The sequence below is a fragment of the Microtus oregoni genome, unplaced genomic scaffold, assembly GCF_018167655.1.
Source record: "Microtus oregoni isolate MIOR12 unplaced genomic scaffold, Mior012 000016F_ref0000370, whole genome shotgun sequence".
Classification (NCBI taxonomy): domain Eukaryota; kingdom Metazoa; phylum Chordata; class Mammalia; order Rodentia; family Cricetidae; genus Microtus; species Microtus oregoni.
In genome coordinates, this window is record NW_024543075.1 from 18,146,516 (window position 1) to 18,170,066 (window position 23,551).

The 23,551-nt window shown below is 51.1% G+C and overlaps 2 protein-coding genes across 2 annotated transcripts; both read right to left on the reverse strand.

The window, feature by feature from the left end:
• Nucleotides 1–1,201: 1,201 nt before the first annotated feature.
• Nucleotides 1,202–10,195, reverse strand: Gdpd3 (glycerophosphodiester phosphodiesterase domain containing 3). The gene is made up of 10 exons (XM_041667100.1): nt 10,057–10,195; nt 9,735–9,777; nt 9,389–9,524; nt 9,266–9,311; nt 9,026–9,144; nt 8,859–8,948; nt 7,862–7,995; nt 5,466–5,525; nt 5,312–5,363; nt 1,202–1,381 (listed from the first exon to the last, which is right to left on the reverse strand). Exons 1-10 carry the CDS (start codon nt 10,193–10,195, stop codon nt 1,235–1,237), a joined length of 966 nt encoding a protein of 321 aa, XP_041523034.1. The 3' UTR covers nt 1,202–1,234.
• Nucleotides 10,196–10,853: 658 nt separating this feature from the next.
• On the reverse strand, nt 10,854–17,165 carry Mapk3 (mitogen-activated protein kinase 3). The gene is made up of 9 exons (XM_041667280.1): nt 16,968–17,165; nt 15,856–16,038; nt 13,446–13,635; nt 13,167–13,283; nt 12,817–12,931; nt 12,329–12,460; nt 12,060–12,169; nt 11,827–11,981; nt 10,854–11,441 (listed from the first exon to the last, which is right to left on the reverse strand). Exons 1-8 carry the CDS (start codon nt 17,132–17,134, stop codon nt 11,859–11,861), a joined length of 1,137 nt encoding a protein of 378 aa, XP_041523214.1. The 5' UTR covers nt 17,135–17,165; the 3' UTR covers nt 10,854–11,441; nt 11,827–11,858.
• Between the last annotated feature and the right edge of the window lie 6,386 nt (nt 17,166–23,551).

Here is a 23,551-nt window from a genome sequence, read left to right on the forward strand (position 1 = left end):
CCCCTGCTCCCGGCTTCAGTTTGCCTGCTCGCCCGGAAATGCGGTTGCGACTCGCAGCCTAAGCTCGGAAGCCAGTCGGTGCCCGGGCCTGATTTCGCCTATAGCTATCCCTGGTGCTCGAACAGACAAAGATTCTAACCCGACGTGGGGTTAGTAGGAGGTGGTGTCTGTACGCACCCCCCGCCCCCCGAGAAATAGTCGTAATTGTCTTCGTTAATCCGCCGGCCAGTCTGGTAATCCCTCCCACAATCCTGTAGTTTCTCCATTTGACCAGGTTCTGAGGTTTGAAGAAGAGATCCTCTCCAGAGATTATCCAGATGGTAAGAGTCAAAGTTGGAAGTCTCACTTTCCCCAAGCACGTGGAGCAGACTCTTGGAAGGAAAGGCCTAAAGGTGTCCTTTTGCTAGTAGACTCCCAGAACCAAAGCTTTAGGAGCCAGTCTCTACTGCTGGACATCATCTATTCCGGACATCCTCTGGGATGCTTGGCCCCCAGGCTATTGTAGGTCTGATCCCAGTGGAAATGTCTGTTTCAACATGTGTCTGGCTTACATAGACTTGTGTTCATTGCAGAATCCCAGTACCCAGCAGGCCTGAAAAGTACTGCATCAGGAATACCCATTAGAGTTAAGTCCCAGTGTTGGAGATCAGAAAGTGGACAGTTGGTACAGTGGGAAGCCTGTGATCCCCCATGCCTGCCTGCTGCAGCTCAATGTGTTAAAGGAGACCGACAGCAGCAACGTGAGGGAAATCAGGTCCCTGTATGCCTGGGTCTCTTAATGGCTTCAGGAAAACCACTGAATCTGTGATCTCTAGAGTCTGGGCTCAGGACACCTGGGTTAACATGCTTCAGAGTGAAGGCCAAGCTGGCACAGGGTGTAGAATGTAGCAGAACAAGTGGGCCAGCCTAATTAGGCCTCCCAGACTTTTTTGGGGGCAGGAGGTCTCACTTTGTAGCCCTGGCATCTAACTCACAGATCCACGTGCTTCTGCCTCTCAGGTACTGAGGTAAAGATGTTCATTACCAGGCCCAGCTAATCTCAGGTTTTCTTGATCTCTTCAAAGATGTTGTGTGCCCTCCCACGCAATATGCATCTAACCCAGAGCTGTGTTCATGGTGTGTAAGCATTACATGCTGGGTGACAGTCCCATCTTTTTAGTCCTCAAGACTGACCCTCCAACCCTTCGATCCATGACGAGAAAATATTTATTTTTCTTAAAGAGAGAACAGGGCCTCAGATTGAGGAAGCAGGGGGCTTTGGTTCTTCCTTCTTGTCTAGGTAGTGTCTCAGGGCTGTGGGGAAATCAGTCATCACACCATTGGCCCCCAGATTGAAGGCCACTTCAAAATCCGATTCTTCATTAAGGCACCAAAATAGCACCTGAGCGGGAAAGAAGGACCAGCTTAGTTTCCAAATCTACCCAACACTTCCTTTAGTTTCCAGGAGGTGGCACCCCCTCTTCTGCACAGACTTCTCAGCAATGGTGAGCTAGAGCTGATGGTAACCTTTTTAGGAATTTTCAGACTGGTTATTAAACATAGCTATTATTGATGGACAGTGGTGGCGCACACCTTTAATTCCAGCACTGGGGACACAGAAGCAGGCGGATCTCTTGAGTTTGAGACCAGCCTGGTCTACAGAGTGAGTTTCAGAGCAGCTAGGACTACACAGAGAAACCTTGTCTCAAAAAAAACAAAAAACAAATCAAACCAAGACAAAAACCCCACAACTGTTATCAAAACTTAAATTGTATGATCTTAGAGTCAAGTGTTGCGGTGTGTGCCTATAAGCCCTGCACTCGGGAAGCTGAGGCAAGAAGGTGAAAGATTCTGAAGCCATCTGGGCTACAGTGAGTAGCTGGTCAGCCAGAGTTATATAGCAAGACCTGTCTCAAAAATAAATACATAAATAAGTGCGTGAACTTAAAATTAAGGAGTCTCAACACTCAGGAGGGCAGAGGCAGGTGAATCTCTGTGAGTTCCAGGGCAGCTTGGTAGCTTGGTTTATACAGTAAATTTTAGGCCAGCCAAGGTTATAGAATGACTTTGTCTCAAAACAAGTAAGAAATTCTATTAAAAACAAAGGTAAAAGCTAGGTGGACGACTTTAATCCCAACACTTGGGAGGCCGAAGAGGCCGATCTCTATGAGTTCGAGGACAGCCAGGACTGTTAAACAGAGAAATCCTGTCTTGAAAAACAAAACAGAAGGTGAAATCCGGGTGCAGTGGTGGGTGCTTGTTTCTTTTTATGGCACTAAGAAGCAAGAGACAGGAGGAAAAGAAGTTCAAGGACACCCTCTGCTCTATAGGGAGTTCAAGGGCCAGCCTGGGCTACATGAGACCTGTCACAAACAAACAACCCAAGAGCTGGGGATGTTGCTCGATGGTGTAACACTGTTTCCAAAGCCCTGGAAAACAAAACAAACAAAAAACACAACCCAGGGCCAGTGAAGTGACTCAGCAGGTAAAGGCACCCAAGGACCTGAGATTTATCTCCAGCATCCACATGGTGGAAGGAAAGTCCTATAACTTACTCTCTGACCTCTGTGTGTACGCTGCGGGATGTGCCCCCCCCCCCCCCACGTACACACAACACACACATACAAATGTAATATATTTTTTAAGTTGAATACTCAACAGCCTATCACTAATTATTTTACAGTTTCCTAGGTCTCGTCTCTCTGTTAGGGTCTCTTGTAACCAAGCTGGCCTCAAACTCTCTACGCAGCTGGTGGTGACCTCGAACTTCTGTCATTCTTCTTCCGTGTCCCAGGTGCTCAGGTTATACCTGTTGTTTTGTTTCTGTTTTGCTTTTTGTTGTTGTTTTTTATTATTTATTTGTATTTAAATTGTTAAAAAGGTTTACTTATTTATTTTATAGGTATGGTGTTATGTCTGTTACCAACAGAGGCCAGAAGAGGGCATCTGATCCCTGGGAGCTGGAGTTACAGTGATTGTGAACCACTGATTACTGGTGCTGGGAGCCAAACTTGGGTGCGCCTTAGAGCAGCCAGCGCTCTCAACCGAGAGCCACTATGTGTGTTACCTGGTGCTGGCAACTGAACCCAGGCGTTGCGGCTGCTAGGCAAGCGCCCTGCCCGCTGAGCCACACCCCCAGCCACTGGGTTTTAATTTTTAAACATCTGATTATGTTTGTTTATGTGGGGGTGGGTGCACAGCATCCCAGGTGTGTGGGTCAGAGGATAGCTCGTAGGAGTTATGGGTCAAACCCAGGTCATCAGGTTTGATAGCAGAAGCCTTTAGCCATTGCAATGCCCTCCTTGTTTGTCTTTGTTTTGTCTTTTGGGTTTTTTCCTGTTTGCTTTTTTTTTTCTTTCTTCTATCTCTCCAGTCAGGTGTCTTGTTCTTTTGAGGCAGGGAGTGTTATTTAGCCCAAGCTGATCTAAAACTCACCATCCTCCTGCCTCAGTTTCCCATGGATTAGGTGTGTGAGCCAGGGCACCTGGATGACATGGGATTTTGATTCCAGGAGCTCACCGGATCTCTGCTGTCTGGGTTTCACAGATGAGGGTCCCATCTTTAAACACGTGGAGGTCAGCGGTGAGCGAGGGCTGGTAAGGAAGAGCTGTTCTCTAGAGCCTCACTGACACCAGGACAGGCAGGAGCCAAGCCTGGGCGCTCCCTGCTCTTGTCACCCAAGGTTGACTCCTGTCCATGATGGCCTCAGGCTATGAATGACACTCTCCCCCATCATAGGGTCGCCGTGTTGTGTACAAGCGAGTCTCACTCTGAATTGTCTAGGTCAGGTTTCTTGCACCAGCCTTCAAAGGCTTCCCTTCCTGCGTGCTGCGGGTCACAGGCCTAACTGACCTCTGCTGCGCTTAGCCTAGGGAACCCACCCCGTTCTTCTGAGCCCAGACTTTTGCTCTCCAAGCTTAAGCTCGGATATGCCTACCTGTGATGTCCTTCTCCTCAAGAGCTGTCTTCCCCTGTCCTTTTTCTGCCTGATCCCACCTCCGTCTGCCCATGACCCATAGTACTGACTCCTGTCCTTAGCTGTGATGTCACATCCCGCATGGGGTTGTCGGTCTTCATTTCTTTTCCCCACATTTGGTAGATGCCTGGAACCATCTCAATGAGGCTTGCTGATTTAATGTCCAAGGTCAGGCACAGTAGTTTATGCCTGTAACTCCACCATTATGGAGGCAGGGGCAGGACAATTGCCATGAGTTTGAGGCCAGCCTGGTCTACATTAAAAAAAAAAAAAAGAAAAATAAACCAAACCAGGGGCTGGAGAGATGGCTTAGTGATTAAGAGCACTGGCCGCTCTTCCAGAGGACCTTGCTTGGATTCCCAGCACCCACATGGTGGCTCACAGCCATTTGTAACTACACTTCCAGGGTATCTGATGTCCTCTTCTGACTTCTTTGGGTACCAGGCACACATGTGGTACACAGGTATACATACATGCAAAACACCCATACACATAAAATAAGACAATAAAAAAATGAAAACAAAACCATGACCAGGCATAGTGACACATGCCTTTAATCCCAGCACTCAAGAGACAGAGACAGGTAGATCTCTGTGAGTCAGAGGACAGGTTGGTCTATAGAGCAGGAGTTATATGGTGACGCCCTGCCTCAAAACAACAACAAAAAGGAGCCAGTGAAATAGTTGAGCAGTTAAAAGCACTCTGCCCTTCCAGAGGGACAGATTTGATCCCAGTATCTGCATGGCAGCTCAAAACTATCTGTAACCACGACTTTAAGGGAGTTGACGCCATCTTCTGGCCTCAACGTCAGGCCAGATATATATATAGGCAAAATACTTATTACACATAAAAAATAAACAAAAAAAAAAAAACACTCAAACCCAAACCAAAATGCCTTCACTATTCCCATAGACCACTGATGAAGGCAGAGCAACAGGGTGGGCTGGGCCTGGTTTCCCAGGGCCTTTCCAGCAGACGCTAAATTATCAATCCCTGATTAATCCCAGGTGCACATTCAAAAGAGCTACAGGTACCATTCTCTGCATTCAAACGGGCTCAAGACAGGGTTTCTCTGTGTTTCTCAAGTTTCTTTCCTCGCTGTTCTGGAACTTGCTCTGTAGACTAGGCTAGCCTTGAACTCAGAGCTCTACCTGCCTCTGCCTCCCAAGTGCTAGATTTAAAGGCATGCACCACCACTGCCTGGCTCATTCTCTGCATTTTATAGGCAAAGAAACTGAGACTCAGGGGTGGGATCCTGCCCAAATGATCCACCTCCGATTGCAGTGTGATGGAGATTGTGCTACCAGGTATATACCGGGAACCAGCTCCTTGCTGGGGCAGTGTCAGAGTCCTCACCTGCACCCCTCGGTCCTGCAAGTACTGAATCAGACTCTTCCTCATGATGATCCTTGGGGAAGGATGGGGATAGCAAAGGCAACGATGAGAGGGGACAAAGGACAGTAGCAGGTCCCTGTGTGACACCTCCACCCGGCAGCCCTGCCCGCCTCACCATTTTGTAACTGCAGCTGACAGCTGGTTCATCCATCCACAGGAAAATGGGAAGTAAGTCCTGTGGAGAGAACTGGTGAGGTCAGCTCCTTGGTGTTGTCCGTGCCCCTCTACCCCCATCACAGGGATGTGGTGGGAATGACTCCTTGACCAGTGCACCCCTGGCCTAGCCTGAAGAAACTATGAAGCTGCCTGGAGGAATAATTCATCCCTCAGTGAGAGCCTACTGTGTCCTGGAGTCGTTGGTTTAAGAGCTTGTCCCTCTTCCCATCTTCAGCACAGGGAACTGAGTTTAGACAGTGGGGGTCAGAAGTGCATCAGCGATGGGCCTGGAACCAACTTGATTCCAGGACGTCACGGGGGTCCTCCTGGTTGAGTCTGTGTGGGGTTTTAAGAATAGCTGAGGCTGGCCTGGAACTTGCAACCCTCTGGCCTTGGCCTCATGAGTGCTGGGATTACAGGTGTTTGACACAGTGCCCAAACGTGGACAGCTGTTTCAGATGAGACACTGCTTCTTGTCATGGCTTATTTTCCTCCCTGGGTGATTTTAGAGCCATGTCCTAGGTCAGGCTCTGGAATATTTCAAGCTGTGTGACCCTGGGCAAGTCACAGAAACTCTCAGCATAGCTGACACTAACAGGGCTGTCGTGCCTCTTCCCTCCCAGGATGGGGTGCTATAAGATAAAGGTCAAATACTCCCCCAGTCTGTGAAAACCTTTAACCCTGTGTAAACACTGCCAGTGCAATGCTTTGGAAGGGGCTGTGTGGCTAGCTAGCTTTCTTGAGAACCACATAGCGGAACCAGAGCTTTGGGGACAATCCTGGAGAAGTTGTCAGAAAGGCCAAGGACAAGGCAGGCCCCCTCCCACCCCGCTAAGGAAGTATCTAGTTCCTAATACGTCTTCTTACATTACTTTGTTAACAGTGCTGCTTGCTGCACAATGGACTGACTCACCTTTAGAGAAGGAGAAAGCCAGGCTGTAAGCCCAGAGGGCCTGATCCAGGCACAGCAGTTATATTTCCTAGACTGGCCTGCCCACGTTATCATGTACTACTACAATTACATTGACCAGAGACATTTGCCATCAACGTATTGAGTGAGTGAATTTCTTCTACAGCTGCATACTGATAACATACTTGCCTGCAAGTCAGGGGGTCACAGACCCCCTAGTTTTCATGAATGCCAGGCAAGAACTACAGTGCACAGGCCCATAATCCCAGCACTAAGGAGGTTGAAGCAGGAGGACTGAGAATTTGAGGTGAGCCTGGACTACATAGTGAGACCCTTGTTTCAAAAAAGAAAGATCACCCCCCTTTTTTTAGTGTGGTGGTTTCCTAGTGCTGTGCCCCTTTAGTACAGTTCCTCATGTTGTGGTGACCCCAACCATAAAGTTAGTTTCATTGCTACTTCGTAACTATAATTTTGCTACCGTTATAAATCATGATGTAGATACCCGTGTTTTCTGATGATTTTAGGCTACCCCTGTGAAAGGGTCATTCATTCCCCAAAAGGGTCTCGACCCATAGGTTGAGAAACACTGGCTTAGTGAATAAAGGCTCTTGCCATGAAAGCCTAGCAACCTGAGTCCAATCCCCGGAACCTACACAAAGGCGGAAAGAGGGTTGTCTCTGGCCTCCATATGCACACCATGGCACACACATCCCATAACAAATTCAAACAAACAAACAAGCCAGGATGTGACTCAGTTGGTAGATTGTTCCGCAAGCACACACAAAGCCTTGAGTTCACCGGGTGGTGGCACTCGGGAGGCAGAGGCAGGCGGATCTCTGTGACTTCGAGGCCAGCCTGGTCTACAGAGCTAGTTCCAGGACAGGCTCCAAAGCTAAAGAGAAACCCTGTCTCGAAAACAAAACAAAACAAAACAAAACAAAACAAAAAGCCTTGGGTTCAGTGTCTGGCCCTGACTAGAACCAGCTGTGGTGGTATATGACTATAACCGCAGCTCTAGTGATGTGGAAGCAGGAGGATTAAAAATTCAGTGCCTTCCTCAGCTACTTAGTTCCAGGCCAGCTTAATATACATGAAACTCTGTCTCAATAAAACAAACGCTGCCCTCTCTAAAGGGCCTTGGGGCTGGAGAGATGGCTCAGTGGTTAAGAGCACTTGCTGTTCATTCAGAGGACCTGAATTTGGCTCTAAGCACTCATGTGCTGTTCATAACCACCTGTAACTCCAGTTCTGGGGGATCTGACACCCTCTTCTGGCCTCTGTAGGTCACTGCACACATGAGGTGGGCATATGTACACACACGCACACACACAATTTAAAGACTCTTGGGGAACTCTTAGGGAACTGGGGATCCTGGGTCTCCTCCACAGGTCCTGGGCAGTGTGGCCTGAGCAGGGTGTTTCCAAGCCCCCTCTCACCCCTGGTACCTGTTGATGATGGTGGGCAGGAAGCACAAGAAAAACTTCTCAGGAATGGAGACAAAAGGCAGCAGCCCCAGGTAGTAGAGCAGAAGTATCCAGATTGATCGCAATATGGTAAAGGCCATTGGCATGTCGGGGTTCTGGGTGTCAAGGAGAGAAGTGAGAAGCGGGGACCAGCAGAGTTGGCAAGGGCCAAGGGGACCAGGGCAGGACATCAAAGTCACACCTTGAACAATGTAATGGTTAAGTCTGTTAACTTGATTAAGAAGTAGTTAATTCTGTTAACTTGATTAAGAAGTAGTACCTTGGAGTTTGGTGAAACACACCTGTGGGGTGTGTGAGGATGTTTCCACAGAATTAGCTAGGGGAGGGAGGAACCCTACCCTGAATGTGGGCAGCGCCATTTCTGTAGGCTAGGAGTCTGGATGAAACAAAAGGAGAAAAAGGAAGAAGCCAGACCAGGCACTGTCTTCACTCCTCAGCCGCCATTAGCAAGTGGCTGTTTCTCATGCCCTCTCTACCTCTAGCAATTGGGACAAAGTGACTATGGGTTAAAGTCTCCAAAACTGTGAGCCATGACCAGCCTAGCCAGTGTTTTCTGAGGTTCTGTTACAGTAACACTGACCAACACAGCCAGTGTTTCCTGAGGTTCTGTTACAGTAACACTGACCAGCCTAGTCAGTGTTTCCTGAGGTTCTGTTACAGTAACACTGATCAACACAGCCAGTGTTTCCTGAGGTTCGTTACCATAACAGCGGACTAGCATAGCCAGTGTTTCTTGAGGTTGTGTTACAGTAACAGCCGAACAGCACAGCCAGTACTGGGGGTTCCCTAGTACTGGCCTCATGGCACCAGTGCACACAGTCACGTTCTCCTACTTCTCCAAATCCTACTCTTGGGGACTGTGCTCAAACCTAATTCCAGGGGCCATACTGGGCCCTTCTAGCGTAGGCTCCTTGGACTGGGTGGCTTCTAGCCCCATAGCAGAGAAAGAGGGACTCACGGCAGCCTTGCACTTCCTCATGATTGAGTTCTTCTCTGAAGCCCAAATAGTAATCTCACTGCGGTCAAAGCTCCTAGCCAAGTTGGCTACCTAGGATGGGAACACAGGGAGTAAGGGAAGTCAGGCCTCTCTTGGACCTGCCCTCACCTGCCTGGCTTCAGTACCACCTTGTGGATGAGCTCTTCATTTTTTTCTTTGATCTCCACAATCGCGGGAATCCTTGGAAATTTCTGGAATATATCCTCCAACCGTATCATGTGCCGATCTGACCCATGGGCAAAATGGCCTGGGAGTTGGGTCACAAAAACTGGGGTCAGAGTAAGATAGATGAGCGTTGGGGGGGGGGGGGGTAGGGAGAGTATATGAGAGGTGGCTAAGCAGTGCGGGGCTGGCTGTCCACACCCTACCTGGTGAGAAATAAATCTCCAGTTCTGTCTTGTAGAGGGGCAGTTCCTGTGGAGGGCGGAGATTGACATTAGGAAGCATGTGCACGAGTGTCAGCTCTCAGTGTGAGGGGCTGCAGAGCTCACCTGGAAGTCCAGGCTGTCCACATCCTTATTTAGGCCCGACTGGCGGGACAGGTTCTTGTCGTGTGATACTACCACCACGCCATCCCGTGTGAGCTGGCAGTCAAGTTCCAAGATATCTGCTCGCTGGGCCATGGAACTATGAGAGCAAAGGTTGGTGGGGGAAGAGGACAAGGGAAGAACCAGGGCATGTAGTGGAGGGGAGATATTGGGACAGAATTTATGGTGGGACATATGACCCCACCTGTACAATTCCAGGGGCTTCAAGACACCCAAATTAGGAAGTGGATAAATAGCACCCTTGGTTGCCTTGCAGAGCTCACCCCACAACCTTACATGTCGGACTTACTTCTCTATTGCCTCCATGGTGTTCTCTAGCCGCTCTCCGGACCCTGTGTGAGGCAGTTTGGGTGGGTCCCTAGGGCCTGGCCTGACCTTCCTTCCTGTCTTCCTTTCTTCCTGATGGTTTCCTACTTGCTTCCTCTCTTCCCATCAGCCACGCTGAACTGGCTCCCTCCCTGCTCCATGCCTCCCAGGCCCCCGTGGCTCTCCTCACCTCTGTCTTTATTTCATTCACTCGGCTATGTGCTGCCCACTGTGGCACCTGTCTTCTTAGGCTCACACCGCCCCAAGTGGCTGCCAGCGCCTCCCGCCTCCCTGACTCAGCTCACCTCCACGGTGGGCAGCCAGGCGGATAGGGAAGGTGGGAGCCCGGGTTGTGTGCAGCAGATGAGGTCGGCGCAAGAAGAAGAAAGAGAGCATGATGTAGCTGCCCAGGGTGGGCAGAGCCAAGTACAGGAGAGGGATCATAGCCTCACTCCTACCGCAGGCGCCTGCCACAGTGCAGCCTCCCCAGTCCCAGAAGGCTCTGTTGTCTGCTGCTGCCTGCTGCTGAGTCTGCCCGCTGAGCCGGTGTAGGCTGGCTCTACTATTGGGCAGCACCACGCCCCAGGACCTGCTGAGCCTGCTGCTATGCCGCTGGCACCCGGCCAGACTGCAGTATGTCCCAGAGCTGGGGCAGGCACAGGAACCCAGGCAGCCCTGGGCTTCATGTCCACAGACCTTCTGTAGATCCCAGCACCCCTTCTGTTCTTGACTGTGTGTGTGTGTGGGGGGGGTGGTGGTGAGCAACTCCCCTCACCATTTTTAGAACTTCCTGTTTTCCATGAGTGCTTGTGGCCAGGATCTATAACTACCTTTGCCACTTCCCAGGAATGTTGGGGTGTAGGGTGCTCCTGAGTCACGACAAATCACCCCAGCCAGTTAAACAGGAAGCTGTTAGGGAACACAGTGACTGAAAGAAAACTGACCCCTTTCCAGGAGTCTGGAACACCTTATAACCCATCCTCACCCCTGGCCAGCTGAGCCAAAGACTGTGGCTATGTGAGGCCACAGCTGCATGCAGGGGTCAGTCGTGAAAGCAGCATGCTGGGGGTCGCATTGGCACACAGAGACGGAGGCAGGGTCATCCATATACACATCTCTATATTTATATATTAGATACAGGCACAGGGAGGTGGGGAGGGGCACCAGCTCTCCACGGGCCCCACCTCCACTTCCAATAACCCACACACAGAAGCAGCAAGGGCGTTACATGTGGCAGCTTTGAGAGGGAGAGGGTTTGGCCTGGCCTGGCTCCTCAGGGAAACTAGCCCTTGAGACTTAGGAATGTTCCTTCGGGGAAAACAGGGTGGAGTTCCAACAAGTTGAGTAGGGCAGAGCTTAGCCTGGGTCCCTACTCAGTGCCCTCCACCCCTCTATAGCACAGGTCCTAGGGCAGTCGTGGCCCTTCCGTTCCAGAATGGTCTGCCAGAGCCAGGGCTAGCGGGGTAGATAAAGGCAGAGCAGCGGAGATCAGCTCTGGGGCCACCTCACCACTTAGGCCCCAGGGAGATGGGGCAGGTGTTGGGGTGAGGGGAGCCTGCCTGAAGCAGGAGATCCCAGCGGAGTGGAAGATGGCCAGGCCCACCCTCAGTCCAGCCTGGGCTGCCAGGGTCCGGGTTGAGCAAAGTTCATTACTAACGATTTGCAGAGAAGGACCAGGTAGGAGCAGGACCTGAAGGAAGAAGAGCAAAGTGAGCTGGGGAGACCCCACTGAGCCCCTGAGACCAGTGCCTTTGATCAGTCCGTGGGTCTTGGCTCCCTCCTCTGCAGCAACAGCAGCCACCACCAAGTGCTACTGTGACTGCGGCCTCCTCTCAAAGCCATTGTGGTGCACCCCATCCTAAGGCCTGGGGTGACTCCTCAGAGTGGGAGGATCCCTCGCCTTTGTGGGTCTCCAGTGGATACTGATGACAGCAGGAGATGGACGGGCCTTGGTAGTGGTTTACAAAGGACTAGGTGGGCCGCAAATGACTAGCAGGCCCTGGCCCTTCTGTTGGTACCACACACGTGGATGAGGCACCCAGGCTAGGCAGCCAAGGGCGTTGTGAGCCACTCACCAGGTCCCGGGGGACAGGGGTGTCTGTTCTTGTTAGGGGGCCTCTGAGGCCCCTGGCTGGAAGCGGGCTGTTTCTTGGAAGATCAGTTCCTTCAGCCGCTCCTTGGGGAGATCATCCAGCTCCATGTCAAAGGTGAAGGGCTCCTCAGCCACTGGCTAGGGGGCAAAGACAGTAAGGCACAGGCCAGCACTGGGGATACTGATGCCCCTCCCAGCTCCTGGTGGCCAGCCCACCTCATCTGTTGGGTCATAGTACTGTTCCAGGTACGGGTGAGCCAGCGCTTCCTCTACAGTGATGCGCTTGTTGGGGTTGAAGGTTAACATCCGGTCCAGCAGGTCAAGTGCTAAGGCAAGGCAGGAGTAGCAGTCGTGAAAACAGATGAAGGAGCTCCCATAGGCAGCACCTCTCTGGTGCCCAGGGGCCTATTTACTGAGGCAGGCGTTAGGATAATACAGCTTTGCCGCTGGGCTCTAGCCTACCCCCAGTCCTTTGTCTCACTCACCTTTGGAGTCAGATTTGGGGAAAAGCTTGGCCCAAGCCACCTTAGTTTTCGAGGGCAGAGACTGTAGATAATTTCGGGCCTTCATGTTGATGATACAATTAAGGTCCTCCTGGGATGGGGAGCCCAAGATACCTGTGGACAAACCAGTTGTTTTGCTAAGATGTCAAGTCCTGTTTCTGAGAACAGGTCAGGAAGCAAGAACAGGAACCCAAGCTCAGCCACCTGCAGCCACCTCCTCATCAACCCAATGGGGCAGTGACGGAAGCAAGGAGCTGAGGACCAGGGAGTGCTGGGCTCAAATCCTGGCTGCAGTCTTCCTTAGGTATAGGCCTTAGCCTTGTTTTTCCCATCTTTCAAATGGGAAAGAACACCTTACAGAAATACCGTGAGATGCTGGGGAGGCTCCACATGTGGTACCCCAATTCTCACCCTCCAGAAATGTCATCTCCGATAACTCCCATCACCGTGAGCCAGTCAGGTCATCTCACCTAGAATGTGGTTGAGCTGGTCCAGGTAGTGCTTGCCAGGGAAGATGGGCCGGTTGGAGAGCATCTCAGCCAGAATGCAGCCCACAGACCAGATGTCAATGGATTTGGTGTAGCCCTGGGGAGGAGAATATGCTCAGCTCCTCGGTCAGCCTTATCAGTGCCTTCTTGGCATTTGGGCCAAGCACTACAACCAACTTAGATCCAACACCAAGCAAAGGGCAGAGAACAGAGGCTAGGGAATCTCTAATCTCCAATCTCTACATTTTGCCAGAGCCCAAGTGCCAAAGGGCTTATGCCAAGGCCCAGAGATAGCTCCAAGACTTTCTTGTAAAAGTGGGCTGCTCTCCTACCTTGGAGTTAAGCATGATCTCTGGGGCTCGGTACCAGCGTGTGGCCACATACTCCGTCAGGAAGCCGGTGTGGTCATGTTCAGGGTCAGCGATCCGGGCCAGGCCAAAATCACAGATCTGAAATCAAACCCAGGCCACTGAGTTAGGTGCCTAAGGCCCCCACAGCCCAGGAAGTGCCCCTGCTCTGCCTATGCTGTTCTTGCTTGCCATGCACCAAGGATGCTTCTACTGGTGGTGCCCCACACCCAGGGAAGAAGAAGCAGGCATGCAGCCTCTGACCTTAAGGTCGCAGGTGGTGTTGATAAGCAGGTTGGAGGGCTTCAGATCCCGGTGGAGCACGTTAGCTGAATGGATATACTTGAGGCCCCGAAGGATCTGGTAGAGGAAGTAGCAGATGTGGTCGTTGCTCAGCTGCTGGCTCTTTAGCAGCTTGTACAGGTCTGTCTCCATGAGGTCCTGAACAATGTAGCTGAGGAGGATTCCAGAGACCCCCAGGTTGGGGGCAGCAGGAGACTTTGTTAAGGAAAACAGGTTCTGACCAGAAGGTCACAAACTCCTTCCAGCAAGGGCCCCTTGACCTCATGAGTCTTACAAAGCGAAGCCTGGAGCTGAGGGTGTGCAGGGCACATCTATTCTGGGCCCTCAGTTTCCCTATGTGGCAAATGAGGGTATTGACGAATTGTAGTGGGAGAACTTCAGAGGAACAGCAGTTCTGAATTAACCCACTCATGTCTGATGTGCCCATTCTACCTGTCCACGCCTCAGTTTCCTCATCTGACAAGCAGGGAGAGTAACTGTTCCTTAGAGCACGGCTGTGAGGAAAAAGATGCCCCATGGAGATGCTCAGCAAACAAAAAACACTGTTACTCTATGGGCCGAGCCATGTGGCGGCTGAGTGGGTTAAATGAGATAATGCATGAACGCCATCTGGCACACAGTAACTGTTTGCTTTAAAATAAATGCCTGCCTTATGGGAATGATTTGTGCCAGAAAAGTGAGGAGACACTCCCAACCATGCTCCTACGGAGTGACCATACACCAGAAGGCGGAGAACGAAAAGTCCCTTTAGACTTGAAGATAAAACAAAGATTCAGCACAAACAGCTGGGTGATGGTGCACAGCACTCGGAAGGCAGAGGCAGGTGAACGTCTTGTGAGTTTGAGGCCAGGCTGGACTACAGAGTGAGTTCCAGAATATCCAGGGAAAACACAGAGAAACCCTGTCTTGAAAAACCAAAAAACCAAAGCAAAACAAATAAACAAAGTAAATGTCATCTTGCCTGACTTTGGAGGAGCAGCCAGGGGCTGAGCACCAAACCTCATTCTTATAATCCCAGCACTTGAGAGGCAGGCGCAAGAGGATTATTCCCTAGAAATTTAAGGCCAGCGTGGTCTAATAAGTTAGCCTCAGGCCAAGCAGGGAGACATAGTGATACTCTCTCAAAAAGGAAGCCTGGACTATCCTACACAGGACATGTGAGCTGGGCCTGGTGGTACCTGGGAGGCCAAGGCAGCTGGACCTCTGAGTTCCAGGCTAGCCTGAACTATATCCTGTATTTCAGGCTAGCCAGAGAAAGTGAGGTCCTTTCTCAATGAAAGAATCAGCACATGCAGACACACACATGGCCCAACCCTGCTGCTTCACGAGTGTGGGAGTCTAGAGGTGCAGTCACCCGCTTAAGATCACACCACAAGCCCAGAGTATGGGGATTTCACGTGACGAGAGATACAGATGCTGTCCAATGAGTCCTGGGACTGGGAGGGGTGGGTAGGGAAGAGGCCACGGGTGTCACGGACTGCTAACACGGCAGCCAAGCAGGAAGTAGATATGGACAGTGAACTAGATATTTGAACTAGGCAAGGGCAACAAAGGCTGGACTGCATTCCCTGGGCAAGGTGCAAGTCCACAGGTAATTAGGGTGGGGCTCTCAGAAAAGTAGGAAGGCTCCAAGAAAGCCAACTGGGAAGAGAGGAAGCGAGAAACAGAAACAGCCGATTTTCGGCTTTCCAATCCAGACAGACCCTCCAGCCCCCTTATCCTTCCTTGTGCCCTTGGTGAAGCCAGGAACAGGGGTGCAAAGACTTGGCTCCACCCTGTGACTCTAGAGCCCCCCCAAATGTTCCTCCTTAGCAATATACAGTGGTCTCAAAGACTCCACACGCTCCCCCCCCACATACCATGTCCCTCAGAAGGCACTGCCAAACTTCCCATGAGGGGCCTCAGTTTCCTCATCTTTGAAATGGAAGTGGTACAGCTCATCTCTCAGGGACGTTAGAAGGTTAAATTGGGACCATCAAAACCCTAGGCATGCCCTATACCAGCGTTCTTTCCTGCCTGTCTTCCAGGCTGAGATCTCCAAAGAAAGAATCATGAGTCTGTTAAGCAAGAATGGGCTGTGGGCAGAGACTGGGTCATGTCACAGAACTGCAGATGTCAGTAGACAAAGCGCCCATAGAGATCATTTTGCCCAGCACTTCCCCCACACAATACCATACTGGGACACAGAGCAAAACCGACTTGTCCAAGGCCACCTCACTTGGCTGCTATACACCAGGATCCACTGAAGGCCTGCCAGTGTGTGCTTATGCGCTGTGGGCTCTCTGCTAAAGTTATTTTTGCTGGGTGTCACAAAAGAAGCGAACCCAAGTCCCCCGGTCTACTTCAGGGCTGTGACCAAGGTGGAGGATACACATCCCTCATAGCTTCCAGGGTGGGTGCTCTGAGGATGTCTCGGATGCCTATGACATTCTCATGGCGGAATCGCAGCAAGATCTGGATCTCCCTCAGTGTACGCTGGCAGTAGGTCTGGTGCTCGAAGGGGCTGATCTTCTTGATGGCCACTCGAGTCTTGCGCACGTGGTCATAAGCAGAGCTGAAAGGGCCAGAGAGATGTGGCCTTGCAAAGGGGGAATCCAGGCCTGGCGGCCCCACCCAGGCCTTGGCAGGGCCGGGGAGAGAGGCTCTGGCCAAGTTGTAAACAATGCTGGCTCCTTCCTGCTGTGAAGGCCTGGAATCTCCAGGGGGAAAAGCTGGGGACCAGCCAGGCAGCCTTTCAGTGACTTCACAAACAGAGGAAGAGTGGCCACTCACTGACTTCCTTTCTCCTGGACCCTCTTCCATTTCTAGCTGCCCTCACCCTCCTCCCCTTTCCCAAACAGGGCTCTTTCAATCCAAGACAGGGAGAGGGGACGGGAGCCCGAGCGGAGGATGTAGATGAAGCCAATATAGGCTAGAAGATTCAGTAATGGGACAGGAGAAAAGAGATAAAGAGGGGTAGGTCTCTGTGAGGTACCTGGGTCGCAGGGCTGTTCCCACATGAACAAAGGCCCAGAGCACACAGTGGGGCAGCGAGAACTCACAAACCCCGTATCCCACAAAATAAGGCAGACCCCCACCCCTCCGGAACCCTCATCCTTTTGTGGGCGTCTGCCCTTGTCAGGGGCAGGGGTGCAAAGGTTTGCCCCACCCTGAGCTTTGCTCTTCTTTCTGAAACTCTCTGACACCGCCTCACCAGGGGGAACCAAGGCTCCCACTACCTGCTGAAGGGTCCTTCACTCCCCTTTCAGCAAGAACACTCATCCTCTTAGCGCCACCCTGTTTCTCTAGGGTCCCCCAGCTGCCCCTCCCTTAACAATCCAAGGTGGCTTCAAAGCTCCAAACCCCCTCCCTGGAGAAAGTAGCGCCCGATCCCCCAGAAGTCGCTGCATGATCCCTCCTGCGACACTCCCCAGACCCCCACGTCCCGGGCACGCACCTGCTGTCCCCCCACTCTGAAGCCCCCTCCCCGGGACGCCCCCTCACCTGACCATGCCGTACGCGCCCTCGCCGATGTATTGCAGCTGCGTGTAGCGTGGGCCCACGTCGAATGGCTGTCCCTTCACCACCTCCACCTCCCCCGGGACCCCCGGGCCGACCCCAGCGGCTCCCCGGGGCTCCCCGCCCCCGCCCCCCGGAGCCGCCGCCGCCATCTCCACTCCTCCCGCCTCCCCCCGCGGCCCCTCCCGCAGCCCCGCCCCTCCCGCCCTCCTTGTCACCCGCGGGGCCGCGCGCCAGGCTCCGCCCCCGCCCCCGCGCGCCCCGCCCCCGCGCTTGCCCGGCGAGCCTGCGCGGGCCCGAGGAGTCACGTGGTGTTCTAGGCGCGCTCCCGGCTTTCCCGCCTCTAGGTACCCTGGGACTTCTTTGCCTTGGCCACTGGGGTACCCTGGTCTGCCTGGAGAGTTGTGCAGGCCGAGAGGCCAGTGGCTCTCAGGGATGCTAAGGGAGCGCACCCTGTTTCCGTTACATTTGGAGACCTGCCTCTTATCTTCTTTTGTAGAGACAGGGGTAATCCTGGCTACCTGCTGGAAGTTGGCCTTGAACTAGTCCTGCTGCCTTTACCGCCCTAGTGCCTGGTTTGAGCCATCATATCTCCATCTTCCTATTCTTTTTTCTTTTTCTTTTTTCTTTTTTTTTTTTTTTTGATTTTTCGAGACAGGGTTTCTCCGTAGCTTTTGGTTCCTGTCCTGGAACTAGCTCTTGTAGACCAGGCTGGCCTCGAACTCACAGAGATCCGCCTGCCTCTGCCTCCCGAGTGCTGGGATTAAAGGCGTGCGCCACCACCGCCCGGCTTCTTTTTTTTTTTTTTTTAAAGCAGGGTCTCTATGCATAGCCCAGGCTGTCCCGGAGCTCACTGTGTAGACCAGGTTGGCCATGACATGCAGAACATGTGGAGACCTACCTTCAGAGCACTGGGATTAAAGACATGTGTGACCATGCCCAGCTTCTATACCTTTTCTTTGGTTGGTTTTTTGAGACAGGGTTTCTATGTGTAGCCTTGGTTGTTCTGGAACTCACTCTGTAGACCAGGCTGGCCTCGAACTCCCAGAGATCCACCTGCCTCTGCCTCCTGAGTGCTGGGATTAAAGGCGTGCGCCACTATACCTGGTGATATTTTCTTTTTTCTTTTTCTTTTCTTTCTTTCTTTTTTTTTTTTTTTTTTTTTTTTTTTTAGTTTTTGGAGACAGGGTTTCTCTGTAGCTTTGGAGCCTGTCCTGGCACTAGCTCTTGTAGACCAGGCTGGCCTCGAACTCACAGAGATCCGCCTGCCTCTGCCTCCCGAGTGCTGGGATTAAAGGTGTGCGCCACCACCGCCCGGCCTGGTGATATTTTCTTATTCATTTGTTTATTTTTCATTCTGTGGTCATCAGAGGACACCTGATTTCTTCCACCATGTGAGTCCAGGTATCCAACTCAGGTGTCAAGCTTGGTAGAAAGCTTTGTCGTGCTCCTCCCCCAATGGTATTGGGAGAGCATATCTTTTTACATTTCCTAATGAAGAAGCAATCTGGAAGGGGGTAGGCGGAGGCACACTAGAATGCTGCGGACTCAGTCCAGACTTTGGTGTGCAGGGGCAGGCCTGCAGCTGGGGCCAGGTGTGTTCTGAGGCTCTGGTGCCATACGTGTCCTCTGCCTGATTGCCCAGAAGACAGGCAAACCCAGCCTACCTTACATGAGAAGTAAGGAAAGGGCCAATGTTGTGAATAAAGGTGATTAAATCAATTAAAATGTACTATTAGCTGCTCTTCTGTCTCTGTCTCTGTCTCTCTCTCTCTCTCTCTCACACACACACACACACACACACACACCACACACATGCAAAAAACAGCAGAACCAAGACCCTGGGTTTGGGCTGGTGAGATGTGTAGGTGTGTGCGTGTGAGTGTGGGTATCCACAGAGGCCCAAGGAGTCGGATCCTGATGCTGGAGTTACAGGCAGTTGTAAACCTCCTGACCAATGTGCTGGGAATCAAACTGGACTTCTCTGGAAGAGTAGCGTGTACTTCACTGCTCACCCATCTCTCCAGGACAAAAATGTAATCTTTAAGTTGGATTTGAAAATCTGGAGAGAAGGTCCAGGGACTAAAAGCACTTATTGCTTCTGCAGAGGAACCAGGTTCAGCTTCCAGCAGTATGGTGGCTCACAACTCTCTAGTCCCAGGGATCCAACACCCTCTTCTGACCTTAGAGGACTCCTGCATGTAACATCACACCCTGCTAAGTCCAAAATTCTGTGTTTGGACCTGGGGAGGGGGTCTGGTGGGATCTGTATGCTTAGCAAGTCTAGGGTGGTGGTGGGGTCATTGGATTAGGAAAGTTACAGTACCCAGAACCAGGCACCTCGGTAACCAGCAGCACCCACAGGATTTGGACCCATCCTGGCCCCTGAGAAATCAATTGACCTTTTGACTCCACAACTCTGTGGCCCTTCCTCCAGCCTGCACTCTGGTCCTCACCTCTCTAACCTGTCATGAAGTTGACAATGAAGTGTCACTGACACAGCCCCCCTCCTCCCAACAAGGCCTGGCAGAGTTTAAGACTTGACTCTTATTTTTTTCTTTTCCCTCTTCAGTCTTTAATAATACAGTGTCCTGGGTAGTTTATGCCATCGTGACACAAGCTAGAGTCATCTGAGAGGAGGGACCCCATTGAGAATAAGATCTGCTGGAGGGCATTTTCTTTCTTTCTTTCTTTCTTTCTTTCCTTCCTTCCTTTCTTTCTTCCTTCATTTCTTCCTTCCTTCTTTTCTTTTCTTTCTTCTTTCCTCCTCTTCCTCCTCCTCTTTCTCCTCTTCCTCTTTCTTTTGGTATTTTGAGATAGGGTTTCTCTGTGTAACAGGCCTAGCTGTCCTGGAACTTGCACTGTAGACCAGGCTGGCCTCAAACTCACAGAGATCCGCCTACTTCTGCCTCCTGAGTGCTGGGATCAAAGATCTGCACCACTACTAACACCTGGATTTTTTTTCCCAGGGCATTTTCTTAATCAGTGATTAAAGGGGGAGGGCCCAGCCCTTTGTGGGTGATACCATCGCTGGGTGGTAGTCCTGGGTTCTGTAAGAAAGCAAGTTGAACAAGCCATGAGGAACAAGCTACTATGCAACACCCTTCCAGGGCCTCTTTATCAGCTGCTACCTCCATGTTCCTGCCCTGTTTTGAGTTCCTGTCCTGACTTCCTTCAGTGATGGACTACAATGTGGAAATGTAAAGCCAAACAAACCCTTTCCTCCCCTGCTTGCTTTTGGTTATGGTGTTTCATCGTGGCAGTAGTAACCCTAACTAGAACACAGCACACATCTCTCAGAAGTCATCCGAGCGCCAAGGTTTCTCCTCCCATGTGTGCGGCTGATGTGTTTTACCTGGGAAGTGGTCCCAGGCTCACAGCTTCAGGGATGCTTTGGGACTGGTTCCTGCTCCTTCCCACTCGGCATCTGTTCTCTGCCCTGGAGGCTCTCATCCTCCGCCTTCACTGGGTTCAGCTAAAGAGAGGATGGCTGAGCATGGTGACTCTCGAGGCTAGAGTAGTAGTAGGAGGGTGGAGAGTTTGAGCTTGAGCTATTGCGTGAGGCACTATCTCAAAGAACGCGGTTTCTCTCAAGTGTTCGGTAGTCAGTGTGCTGCGTGAACTCTAACGTGAACTTCCCAGACACAGAAGACCATAGTCACAGAGTCACTGCCCCCGATTCACACAGGACAGCATGGGTCAAGAACCCTCTGAGACTAGGCCTCTTACAAAAACGTTTTAAATTTTTTATTTTTATTTCTTTTTTGTGCTTGGCAGTGGTGTTACACTCGTTTAATCCTTGCACTCGGGAGGCAGAGGCAGGTGGATCTCTTAGTTCGAGGCCAGTTTGGTCTGGAAAGCAACAGTTCCAGGGCAGCCAGGGCTACACAGAGAAATACTATCTCGACCCCCCCCCCCTCCCAAATTGTTCTTAAGGGTTATAGGAAGAGCTTGGCTTGTCTGGCAGCTGCAGAGGGAGAAAGGATCCAAATCCAAGAAAGGTCCAGGATAATCCTAAAGAGGCATGCCCAGCTGATGAAGGCTCCTGGGAAACAGCGTGAGCCCTGGAGGGACTTTTGCCAGATCACATTCCTACTGCAGGAGAATACAGTGACTCAAAGCTCAGAGGGGTTCTGCTTAGGGTCGGTTTCCTGAGCAGAGTCGGTTCCCCTAGCCTGGGAAAGGTTGGAGGGATGGGCGGGGCGTATCACCACCCTCTGGGCTCTGGGTAATGGAGTGCGACTGCGCCCTCCCCCTAGTGGCTGAGGTTGGAATTTCCTTTAAGGATTGAACTGGGATTTGGGGATTTCTCAGACTACTTTACAGATCAATATTTAACTGAAGTAAACCAGACAGATGCCTTTAATCCCGGCAGAGGCAGAAGGATCTCTGTGAGTTCCAGGACAGCGTGGCCTACAGAACAAGTTCCAGGGCAGCCAGAACTACATAGACCCTGTCTCAAAACAAAGAAAGCTCAGGGAGATTGAACACCTGTTCTCATAGTCACTGTTCTGTAACAGCATTTACTACCGTCCTCCCCTCAGCCGAATGAAGGGGAGAACACGCCACGTCTCTGGGGAAATCAAACTGAACTACAGAGAATGAAAGGACTTTGGGAATCGAGTTCTCTAGCGGCTCGTGAAGCGCGGAAAGGGAGTGGCGGTCTGAAAGGGAGTGGTACCCATAGACGCACGAATTTTAATAACTGGTCCCCCAGTTGGTAGCACTGTTTGAGAGGATTATGAGGTGTGCCCATGTTGAAGGAGATGTATTATTGGGGGTGGCCTTTGAGGTTTCAAAGGCCTCATTGCCCTGAGTCTCTCTCTTTCCCTCCCTCCTAGTTGTGTCTCAGGTAGAGAACTCTCAGCTACTGCTCCAGAGCCCTGCCTGCCTGCCTGCTGCCATGATCCCTGACATTATGGCCATGAACTCTAACCCTCTAAAACATGAGCCCCAAATCAAGGGCTTGCTTGTTTAAGCTGCCTTGGTCATCGAGTTCTAGGACAGCCATAGTGAAGTACCTAAGACAGCATTCTGTCTCTGTATGCATGCCTGGTGCCCCAGGTCAGAAGAAGGCACTGGAAGTCCAGTAACTGGGGTAGTTGTGAGCAGCTAGGAGGTGCTGGGAACGAAGCCCGGGTCCCCTGAAAAAGCAACAAGCGCTGTCATTGAGCAGTCTCGCCAGCACCACCACTGTTTGTTTTTATTTTCTAATATTATTTATGCATCTATGTATATTGTGCATGTGTGCTTACAGATGCCCAAGGGAGCCAGCAGAGGGCATTGGATCCCCTGAAGCTGGAGTCCCAGGAAGTTGTGAGCCTCCTGACGTGGGTGCTGGGAGTCAAAGTCAGGCCCTCTTATTTTATTTTTAATTGTGTATATACGTGTCTTTGTGAGGGGCTGTGCAGTACCATGGAGGCCAGATTGGCTTGACCTGGAGCTAGAGTGACAGGAAGGTGTGCCCCACCCTGGGAATCAAACTCAGGTCTTTTGCCAGAGCAGTTCGTGTTCTTAACCACTGAGCCTCTCTCCAGCCTGATAACAAGCACTGTGTTGCACCTTATAAATAATTGTTGCATAGGAACCTCGACTGTATGGTTGTAAAGATGCAGCATGGGAGATAAGATAGGGCTCTGCGTGCAGAATGCTTGCCACTCAGCTGAGCTTGGCCTGGAAACCATGGTGGAGAGAGAACAGATTCCTGAAAGTTGTCCTCCGGCTCCACGAATGTGCAGGGGCATGGCATGCATACATCTGTGCATGTATACACACACACACACACACACACACACACACACACACAATGAACAGGACTGGGGATATAGCTCAGTAGTAGAGAACTTACCTAGTATATGTGAAGCCTAAGTTTAGTTCCCAGAACTGAAAGAAAGAATTTAAAAAAAAAATACTGGTTTGCTTTATTATTATAAATAATTATTTATTCTTATGTGTATACAGGTGTTTTGCCTGCATGTGTGTCTGTGTGAAGGTTTGGACCTCCTGGAGCCGGCGTTACAGATGGTTGTGAGCTGCCATGTAGGTGCTGAGAATTGAACCTGGATCTTCTGGAAGAGCAGCCAGTCCTCTTTCTTTAATTAATTAAACTTAATTTAATTAATTAAAAATTATTTTTATTTGCATTGGTATTTTTGCCTGCCTGCATGTCTGTGTGAGGGTGCCAGATTTTGAAGTTACAGACAGCTGTCAGCTCCTGTGGGGGTGCTGGGAATTGAACCTGGATCCTCTGAAAGAGCAGCCAATGCTCTTAACCGCTGAGCCATCTCTCCAGCCCATGTTTTATTTTTGTAAGGTTTAGTTATGTGTTTGGATTTGTTATTCTCTGACAGTTTAGTGTGTGTATGTAGAGTATTTTAAACATTTTCACCAGTTAACCCCCACCGAATGCCTCCTTTTCCCAGCTCCCCTTCTGTTTTCATGCCTGTGGATTCCGTGCTTTGCTACCCGCTGAGTTTAATTAAAGTTGCGGGAGCGTGGGGGAGGGGTGTTTTATCCACCAGTGACTATACTGCCAAAGAAAATGACTTGCTCTACTGAGGGTTTTTGGT